The following is an 11,203-nucleotide window of genomic DNA, read 5'->3' as shown; positions in this document are numbered from 1 at the left end:
ATAAAAATAGTACAGATGCCCGTGGGTTACAACAGTTGAAACAATTGACATAAATTTAGCGGGGATTGTATGCGCAAATATAACGTTCAATGTGTTATAAATTTGGCGCAAATTTAGTAAGGATTATAAGTGTAAGGAAAACATGTCACACTCTGTTGCAACGAAAGAAAAAATGGCATGAATTTAGTGAGTATCAAGCACGAAAAAGACGCCACATCGTTTTATTCATAAGATATGAATGGGGCACTACACGCCTGCCATTGATATCCGCACCTCCTTAAAAAAAATCTGTAATTGCCATTTATTTACTTCCTTTCTCTTTTCTTCTTTATTTATCATGCAATTAGTGTCTATTTTATTTATCTTTGTTTCCTTATATCATGCATGTGAGGAATCCAAATTGCCGGCCTATTAATTACTCATGCGATTAATATGGCGCTCACAATAATTACAGTCTATTTCCTTTCTCCTTCCTTTTTCATTTCTCATGCAAAAATATCTATTTCCTTTCTTGCCGACTCTACATAATTACCGTCTATTTCCTTCCTCTCTCTCTTTTCTTTCTTCTTCCTTCTTTATTTCTCATGTAATTAGCAATTAATGTCTATTTCCTTTCTTGCTAGCCTAATTATGCATAATAGCTATTGCTCTCCCCTTCATTTGTTTCGTTAAGGACAATTCTTATTCACGCCATATTCTTTGCTTAATTTCCGAAGCAGTAGCCTGCTTCCCAATGTCTGTACTTTCGGCCGCAGCAGTCGGCCGGCCAAGCACGCCCGGGCCCATTGTTTCGGCCCGAGTACGCGTGGTCTTCTATTCTTGAAAGGCCAGATGCCACCAGACGCCAACGTTAGCACACTCACGAGTCTAGCCTGTTCGGTATGATGCATTTGCACACACCCAGCAGACCAAGGATCGAATCCCTGCGTTGGCCAATTGTTTTATCGGTTTTTTTATATTCAAACACACGCACACACAGGATCCGGGTGGGCCAGATCTAAGAAAACGACGCCCAACAAAAGAACTGTTAACTACACATATGAAAAGGCTTATAAATAGTACCACCTCAGATAGCGAAAATAATATAGGTGAAAACTGAAAGCGTATATTCACAGGAAGAAAGCGTATTGTGACGGTGAACCCGACAAAGTCAATCCGTGCTTTATTAGTTCAAATGATATAAAATTGCATATAAAGTATCTAAAGATTGATAATATAATAGGATGAAACAATAAAAAAATTATAGACACGTTGGAGACGTATCAGAGACTCAGGTCATCTTGGATTAGTGCAACATTCATCGGCGGGATGAGGCTACCATGGCGAGGTTTACGACAGAAAATATGAACCTCGCATTGGAGGAGTATGAGTACTGGGTGCATCGGGACAAGCCGGTGAAGAAGGGGGCGAGGAAGGAGAATAAGAAGGAGGAGGAGGAGGATGAGGCTGGTCCCTCAAGGGTGATCGAGCTCCGACATTGACTGGGACAATCTCTGAGTAGTTTGCAGTAGTTTGTAGTCGAAGTAAGTTTGTATCCGAACTGAACATCTTTGAAACCGGGTACATATGAACCCGCTTTTCAAAAAGCCATTTTAAACATGTTTTAAAACATGAATTTTTCAAAACAAAATTTTACATCTACCTTCTCCGGCGACACAAAATTTTGTGAAAAGTTGCCCTTTTCTTTTGCCTCCACAAAAAAAACAATTTTTAGTGCTTCTAAATAGCGTTCCACAACACTTTTTTTGTCTTTTTTGCACGGGCCAAAAGAAAATGTTGTTTTTCAGCCAAACTTTCGGTGCACACACACAATGTGGAGCTGTATCCTGTTGAACTGTTTTTCAGAATATTTTGGCAATTAGAAATGTGTTTTCTGAAGTGGGTTCATCCATGTATTTTCCGGCTCCTCCCGTGCTTTCTTTCTATAGCAAAAAAGGGCCCGTGCGTTGCAACGGGTAACAAAACCGTGGTCTTCAAATCAAGCCATTGATGAGAACATAGTAACTATATGAAACATGCATGTGTGTTGCAATGAGAAAAAACATCACACGCTCCTATCCGCAGAAGTATGACGCAAGACTCTCTCCCAAAAAGAAAACATCACACGACTCTAACACTCCATCCACCCGCCCCGGGCGCACACACATAGGCACATGTCTTCCATTTCAACATGTTACCTCACCCGTGTTGCTGCTTGTCCTCCACCCCGTCGTAAAAAAATAGGTTAATGTTGGTGTTGTGATTTACCCAAACGATAAAAACATAAGAAGTAACATACTCTAAAAATTCAAAGAAAAAAACAGGATTCAAGCATACACGGTTGCTATACATTGATTTGCTGAAAAATTATGTATTTTGTGGCAACGAAGGAGAAACTCAAAAACCTAAAAAACCTACGAACAGGCAAATCAATTACATGACTAACATATGTCGAGACTCAAGTCGAATCTACAATAGCGGATCCAATTTCATTGCAATAAATAATGCGACCATATCGACATTGGCAGTAATTAAAATCATTTATATGTTCGAGATAAAGATTAGTATCCTATTTGCAATCCACATACCCATACTAAAATATACTCCTTCCATTCCTAAATATAAGTCTTTTTAGAGATTCCAGTATGGACCACATATAGAGCAAAATGAGTGAATATACATTCTAAAATATGTCTATATACATCCGTATGTAGTTTGTAGTGGAATCTCTACAAAGACTTATATTTAGGAACGGAGGGAGTATTACGTTTTCTCATGTTTTTGTTATTATGAGTTAGATTGAAACGGTATATTTTATCTTTGTTACATCATATCTAAAGAAAAACATTCACACTCGATCACTCCCTGTTAGCATTTCTAGATAAATGTTGTGTTGTTAAATCCACATGCATACAGTTGAAGATGCTATCATGTGGAGCCGCAGGGTCTCATACAGTTGGTGTAATACAGATGGCATTGGCTTGAGGTTAAAATATCATTTAATTTTAATAGGTTTCATACCTTGTACGCTTTTGCACCAACACCATCTAAATCTCTTCGAGCATGATACTTCTGGTCAGAATCAACCGATACCCACCAGGAAATTGCAAATCAGCTAAAGGTAAGTAGTGAAGAATAAGACATGATGGCAGAATTCTAAAAAAATTCAGCAGAGCAGAGACTTGATGGGAATTTTGCCAAAAGTCTTACACTGCCTTATACGGTTATATTGCCAATTTTCTCAGATTAATCGGCCTTTGCCAACACCAGCAACATCGCCAATAAAAAAACTGTGCTCTATCACCAGTACGGAGATGATGAAGGTGCAGCTAGAATACATACAACAACAATAAGGATTTACAGGAGGTGTGATGGTACAAATAAAATAATAGGCAAATCATGCATGTACACTACCCGACAAACTTAAACTATTGTCTCGATTTGTATGCATCGTGCAGTTCCTGGGTTGAGTGACTGCTGTTGCGCCGCTTAGGGACAACGTTATACTGGCATGCTCGCGCGCTTCTTCGTCTCCTCTGCCACTCGTTGTGGAACGTCGGTTAGTGCTAAGCGCCCCTGGCGCCGATGGTCGATCCTGAGATCGTTGTTGGCCGGAGGCCTCCGTCCATGCGCCATGGAGGGCCATGCCAGGAGGGGCACCCGCTCAAGGAGTCGCGTCTGCCTTGGATGATCCTGACGCCATAGCTGCCTAGGGCTGGAGCGCATCGAAGCTCGTCGTTTAGCGCGCACAGCCTCCGTTTCAAGTTCGGAGCGTGCTCTGCCTCCCGCTCGTCTCTGCCTCCGCTCGCGGGTAGCGCTGCTGCGCCCCGGCGATTCCAACTTCGATCGAAGAAGTAGCCCCGTCACGTTCCCGTCGTCGTCCGCCTCCACCTCCAGTGCGCCTCCCGCCTCCTTTGTCGTTCTTCAGCAGCTTCGGCGACCAATGCCAGGATCTCCCCTGTCCTTGTGCACACCGTGAGCACAAGCAGGTCCGACCCCGCGCTCGCCTTAGGGGAGGACAGAGCTCCGGGCAGAGCGCGTCGTGTGCGACGACGATCGAGATGTGTGCCATCGATGATGCCGCCGAGTAATGGCCTCCAACCGCGGGCACGAAGACGACGATCTTAGAAGCATCAGGCCCCTCCCCTCTCTTTTGTGTCCGGCTGTCGTGGAGGGCTTAAAAAGGAAAAGAAAACAGGAGTCAGGACTTCGAGTCGTATTGGACTGGAGCAAGGACTAATTTAACGCACTGGTGGGCCGGGTGAAGGCCCAATGAAGAGATCACGTGAGCTGGTGACACAGACCGAACGCAAGGAAATCGAGCGTGGCAATAGTACCACCTCGTAGGAACCGCCCAGAGAGACCACGTACGGAAGACGTGAAAAAAAAGAGGACGACGGTGAACCCGACAAAGTCAATCCGTGCTTTATTATTAGGGAGAGATTGGTTATCTTTGCAAGTCTCTTCGAATTATCAGTTTGGTTTGGCCTACTAGATTGATCTTTCTTGCAATGGAAGAAGTGCTTAGCTTTGGGTTCAATCTTGCGGTGTCCTTTCCCAGTGACAGTAGGGGAAGCAAGGCACGTATTGTATTGTTGCCATCGAGGATAACAAGATGGGGTTTATATCATATTGCATGAGTTTATCCCTCTATATCATGTCATCTTACTTAAGGCGTTACTCTGTTCTTTTGAACTTAATACTCTAGATGCATGCTGGATAGCGGTCGATGTGTGGAGTAATAGTAGTAGATGCATGCAGGAGTCGGTCTACTTGTCTCGGACGTGATGCCTATATACATGATCATACCTAGATATTCTCATAACTATGCTCAATTCTGTCAATTGCTCAATAGTAATTTGTTTACCCACCATAATACTTATGCTCTTGAGAGAAGCCACTAGTGAAACCTATGGCCCCCGGGTCTATTTTCCATCATATTTAATCTCCCGACAACAAGCTATTTCTGGCGCCGTTTTTATTTTGCTTTCTTTACTTTGCATCTTTATCATAAAAATACCAAAAATATTATCTTATCATATCTATCTGATCTCACTCTCGTAAGTGACCGTGAAGGGATTGACAACCCCTTTATTGCGTTGGTTGCGAGGATTTATTTGTTTGTGTAGGTGCGAGGGACTCGTGCGTGGCCTCCTACTGGATTGATACCTTGGTTTTCAAAAACTGAGGGAAATACTTACGCTACTTTACTGCATCACCCTTTCCCCTTCAAGGGAAAACCAACGCAGTGCTCAAGAGATAGCAGTCCGCAACAAGTAGACCGACTCATGCCTGCATCTACTACTATTACTCCACACATCGACCGCTATCCAGCATGCATCTAGAGTATTAAGTTCATAAGAACAGAGTAACGCATTAGGCAAGATGACATGATGTAGAGGGACAAACTCAAGCAATATGGTATAAACCCCATCTTTTTATCCTCGATGGCAACAATACAATACATGTCGTTTCCCCTACTGTCACTGGGATCGAGCACCGCATGATTGAACCCAAAGCTAAGCACTTCTCCCATTGCAAGAAAGATCAATCTAGTAGGCCAAACCAAACTGATAATTCAAAGAGACTTGCAAAGATAACCAATCACACATAAAAGAATTCACAGGAGATTCAAATATTGTTCATAGATAATCTTGATAATAAACCCACAATTCATCGGATCTCGACAAACACACCACAAAAAAGAGTTGCATCAAATAGATCTCCAAGAAGATTGAGGAGAACTTTGTGTTGAGGTCCAAAGAGAGAGAAGAAGCCATCTAGCTAATAACTATGGACCCGAAGGTCTGAGGTAAACTACTCACACATCATCGGAGAGGCTATGGTGTTGATGTAGAAGCCCTCCGTCATCGATGCCCCCTCCGGCAGAGCGCCGAAAAAGGCCCCAAGATGGGATCTCACGGGTACAGAAGGTTGCGACGGTGGAAATAGGGTTTCGTGGTGCTCCTCGATGGTTTCAAGGTACGTAGGTATATATAGGAGGAAGAAGTAGGTCGGTGGAGCCACGAGGGTGGAGGGCGCGCCCAGGGGGTAGGCGCGCCCCTGCCTCGTGGCCTCCTCGTTGATTGCTTGACGTCCACTCAAAGTCCTCTGGATCACGTTTGTTTCAAAAATCACGCTCCCGAAGGTTTCATTCTGTTTGGACTCCGTTTGATATTCCTTTTCTGCGAAACACTGAAATAGGCAAAAAAACCAGCAATTTGCACTGGGCCTTGGGTTAATAGGTTAGTCCCAAAAATAATATAAAAGTGTATAATAAAGCCCATTAAACATCCAAAACAGAATATATAATAGCATGGAGCAATAAAAAATTATAGATACGTTGGAGACGTATCAGTGAGCCATGGACATAGCACTATAGGTGGAATAGAATATGATGGTGGAGGTTGCGTGGAGAAGACAAAAAGGAGAAAGTCTCACATCGACGCGGCTAATCAACGGGTATGGAGATGCCCATCAATTGATGTCAATGTGAGGAGTAGGGATTGCCATGCAACGGATGCACTAGAGCTATAAGTGTATGAAAGCTCAAACTGAAACTAAGTGGGTGTGCATCCAACTTGCTTGCTCATGAAGACCTAGGGCATTTGAGGAAGCCCATCGTTGGAATATACAAGCCAAGTTCTATAATGAAAATTCCCACTAGTATATGAAAGTGATAACTCAAGAGACTCTTTATATGAAGAACATGGTGCTACTCTGAAGCACGAGTGTGGTAAAAGGATAGTAACATTGTCCCTTCTCTCTTTTCTCTCATTTTTTTCTCTTTTTTAGGCTTCTTTGGCCTCTCTCTTTTTTGGGGGGCTTCTTTGGCCACTTTTATTTTGATAACCTCACATGGGACAATGTTCTAATAATGATGATCATCACACTTTTATTTACTTACAACTCAATATTACAACTCGATACTAGAACAAAGATATGACTCTATATGAATGCGTCCGGCGGTGTATCGGGATGTGCAATGATCTAGCGTAGCAATGACATCAAACGAACAAGCCATGAAAACATCATGCTAGCTATCTTACGATCATGCAAAGCAATATGACAATAAATGCTCAAATCATGTATATGATGATGATGGAAGTTGCATGGCAATATATCTCAAGTCATAGTATCTAGCATTTTAAAGGTTGACAATAATAGTTCTTTTTTATGTTCGGACATTCATTAAAAGAGGTGGACTGATGGTGATGATTTTAATCTGGGAGACTTTCCTTCTCTTTGGCAATTTTTTTACTTCAAACTAGATTTATGTTTGCTTGACATAGTTTCATCAATTTGATGGCAGACTTTAACTATACTTGACTGTCATTGATTTGTAGGTGCTCACATCGCTCGCAACGCCGGCAGAAGTATATGAAGTTCCTTTCTGTCCATATACGAGTCTCATATATGTGTGCATCACAAAAAATGTACTCCATCTAGCCCATATTAATTGAAGCACAATTAATACAATTTTGACTAAAGTTACACGAAATGTGCATCACTTAATATGGATTGGAGGGAGTATCAATTTATGGGTTGGTTATTTGTATGGAATGAGATGGCTGATTGGAAGCTTCAGTCTTGCCTGCAATGTTTTATTGAATCCAGTTACATTATGATATATATCGGTCTTTGTGAAAAATTTGAATATCGGAAGCAAACCGAACACTAGCCAATCTATGTTGCCAGATGTTTGGCAAGCTATTATGCTCCAAAATGAAAGTCTACACTTCTTTTAAAAAACATTGGCAAGTACTAGGCTATGATCCAACCAACCAAAGCTTCCCAATATTTTAGCCATGCCGAAGTTTTGGTAGGGTTTGTTGAGGTTCAAACCAAACATACACCTAATCTCTTCGGTGATATGGTTGTTTAAGTTGAACTTTTGGTTTTAGATCTGAATAACCCGGTGGGATTGTTTTGACCGCTAGCGCTAGGATTTTCGCTGCCTCCCGCCGGCGGCGCCGCCGGTCTGCCTCGTCTCCTGTGGCCTTAGGGCCATCGAGGTGCAGTGGATCCCGACCCTTGCCGGTGGGAGGGCTCTGTTTTTTGGATGTTTTTCTGAGTTTTGTTAGGGTTTGTGTCATGCTCAGAGAGATGAGACGGCAGCGACTCTCCGAAGATGAAATAAGGTTCTCCCCGCCTAGGCCACATCCCGGCGGTGCTTCTAGCTTCATCGGAGGGCGTGTGGAGCTTTGTATCCGACGGATCTCATGAGATTTGGTCGGCACTTGTCTTCGATGGATTCACGTGAATCCGGTCTTCGTTCGTCTGTTTCCCCGTGTCTACATGTTGGATTCTTCCGATCTACGCTTTTCTTCATCAGTGATGGTTGCTATTCTGGTGTGCTGGTCCTGTAGGGCCTTAACACGACAACTTCCAGACTGTCTACTACCACAAGGTTTGTCCAACTCCGATGATGGCGGCACGCCTTCGGCTCGCTCTAGTGCTTGTAGTCGTCCCTAGGTGGTGTACGGATCTGGATGTAATGTTTACTTCCGGTGTTCCTTGTACTACCTTGACAGTTGATGAATAGATGGTGAGTTTTCCTCGCAAAAAAGAGTTGAACTTTTGGTTTTGGGGCGGTAGCTTTGCTCTTTGCATTTGTATTTTTATTTGTTGGCGTGTGATCTTGATGCATGTCGGTTTTAGTGTTGGTGATGGGGTCGTGTGATGTTGATATGTGTCGTTTTTAGGGTTGGTGATGGGATCTCTGAAGCTAACGACCCATGAAGCCAAGCATCGTGACCATGACGCCCAAAGGACATGCCACTGAGAGAACCGGCGTGGCAAAGCACGCGACCGGTTTAGCAATATGAATGCTCAACTTTTTTTCTTGAGGGCAATGAATGCTCAACTTTTTTTTAAGGCAATTTTTTTTTTGAGCTGATTGAGGCAAATGAATGCTCAACTTACAATCACGCATAACCAGCCCATTGGGCCATACGCGTCATCGACACGGCCGTCAACCCCCGCGCGAGAGGGACGGCCGTCCTCTCTCGAACCCTCCGCGCCCGTCGGATACTTCGCGGGGATCGCGTGGCGGAGACGAGCACCACACGTACGCGTCCAACGGACGGAACCCGTCACGGCACGGGATTCCTTCTCCTTCTCCACCCGGGCCCGTCACCAGCGAGCACAAATAAATACCTACCCCCTCCCCTCCTTTCAATCCTCACCACAGCTCCCAGGAACGGAAACGGAACCAACAAATCCCCAGCCAATCTCGTCCCCGATCGACCCCAGGCTCGTCGAATCCTCCTCCCCCACCGCCTCAAGGTACGGCGCTTGCTTCCCCTCTCCCTGTATCGTCTAGATCTGCGTTGATTAGATGGTTGGAGGTGTAGTATTGTGCAATTTCGTCTGTTTCTTTTCCGATCTGATGCTGTGGGAACGACTCTTGTTGTCCGATCTATTCGCGCATGTTAGGTCTGCGAAGCTCTGGCGAATTCTTAGGGATTTTTGCGTGTAGATAGATTGAAGGGGCAGATCTGTCCGTGTTCTCGATCAATTAATTCCTTATAGTCTCATATGCATGATTTATCTACTAGTTCGTCCTTTCCTGCCTGATCTGTAGCCGCATAACTCTTCATGATTGAATTAAATGGTAGCTGCATAGTCTGCCTGATCTGTAGCTCGTGATCATATTCTTGTTCTACCGAGATAGTCCTAACCTAGGCTTAGGATTGTTAGTTGATTTTCCTCTGAATTTGCTTTTGATATAAGCATGTCCGACAGCTATGTGGAATCCTTGAGATAATTGATCTTTAGTTTTTTTTGGTGCATCTGCATGCACTTACCGTCTGTTAGGTTATCTTCAATGAAAAAAATATGCTGCTGTCGTTTGTTTATTATCTACCGTCTGTAGATTGATTTTTCTTGGAAAAAGCTAGGCTAAATTATGTCTGACAGCTACGTGGAATCATAATCTTTAGTTTTTTGTGGTCACGAGCATGCACCTACCGTACCTTAGTTTCTCAAGTGAAAAAAATCTGCTACTGTTGTTTGTTTAATCTCTACGGCGTGGTATAGAAGCTTATCTATGATTTAGTATTTGTCATATTAGTTTGCTTGGTCTGCTTTGTCATATTAATTTGCTTGGTCTGCTTCTTGAGCCTAACCATTCTGTTTTGGGATTCTTCTCTGCAGATGCAGATCTTTGTGAAGACCCTCACCGGCAAGACCATTACTCTTGAGGTTGAGAGCTCTGACACCATCGACAACGTCAAGGCCAAGATCCAGGACAAGGAGGGCATTCCTCCGGACCAGCAGCGCCTCATCTTTGCTGGCAAGCAGCTGGAGGATGGTCGCACCCTCGCTGACTACAACATCCAGAAGGAGTCCACCCTCCACCTTGTCCTGCGTCTGCGTGGTGGCATGCAGATCTTCGTGAAGACCCTCACTGGCAAGACCATCACTCTTGAGGTGGAGTCATCTGACACCATCGACAACGTCAAGGCCAAGATCCAGGACAAGGAGGGCATTCCCCCGGACCAGCAGCGCCTTATCTTTGCTGGCAAGCAGCTGGAGGATGGCCGCACCCTTGCGGATTACAACATCCAGAAGGAGTCCACCCTTCATCTTGTCCTGCGTCTCCGTGGTGGCATGCAAATCTTCGTGAAGACCCTGACGGGGAAGACCATCACTCTGGAGGTTGAGAGCTCTGACACCATCGACAATGTCAAGGCCAAGATCCAGGACAAGGAGGGCATCCCCCCGGCCAGCAGCGTCTGATCTTCGCAGGCAAGCAGCTGGAGGATGGCCGCACCCTTGCGGACTACAACATTCAGAAGGAGTCCACCCTCCACCTTGTGCTCCGCCTCCGTGGTGGTCCGTAATTGCCCTGCCGTTGGACCTGCTGGAAGCTTGGTTGTCCGTTGTGTCCGTTCATTTGAACTGTTCTCTCGTTCGCCTTAGTGTCCTATGTTGGTTTAATGAACTATATCGAGTCACTGTTATGTGTTTGGTTTATGAAGTTGCTGGTACAGCAGTTCCATTTAAGTAATGAATACGTGAATTTTCGGGTAAATCTTGTGCTTGAGTTTTGCTTGGCAATGATCTTACTATTCCTTCTCTGATTTCCTTGCGCTTGAATTGCTTGCTTGATCCTACTGGTTAGCTGTAAGATTTGGATGTTGCAATTTATCCGTCTGGAACCATTTTGTGGGATCCCTGCTGCGTTAATTGTGTGACCTTTTTTGTGTTAAAAATTCTC

The 11,203-nt window shown here is 44.1% G+C and overlaps 1 protein-coding gene across 1 annotated transcript; it reads left to right on the top strand.

Moving 5' to 3' along the window:
• The first annotated feature begins 9,027 nt into the window (after nucleotides 1-9,027).
• Nucleotides 9,028-11,017, top strand: LOC109782415 (polyubiquitin 11). The gene is given in 3 exon segments (XM_020341037.2): nucleotides 9,028-9,267; nucleotides 10,138-10,699; nucleotides 10,702-11,017. Coding segments are annotated over 2 exon segments (687 nt in total). The 5' UTR covers nucleotides 9,028-9,267; the 3' UTR covers nucleotides 10,827-11,017.
• Nucleotides 11,018-11,203: the final 186 nt, after the last annotated feature.

The sequence above is a fragment of the Aegilops tauschii genome, chromosome 2 (genome assembly GCF_002575655.3).
Source record: "Aegilops tauschii subsp. strangulata cultivar AL8/78 chromosome 2, Aet v6.0, whole genome shotgun sequence".
Classification (NCBI taxonomy): domain Eukaryota; kingdom Viridiplantae; phylum Streptophyta; class Magnoliopsida; order Poales; family Poaceae; genus Aegilops; species Aegilops tauschii.
This window is presented reverse-complemented; position numbering and strand designations above follow the sequence as displayed.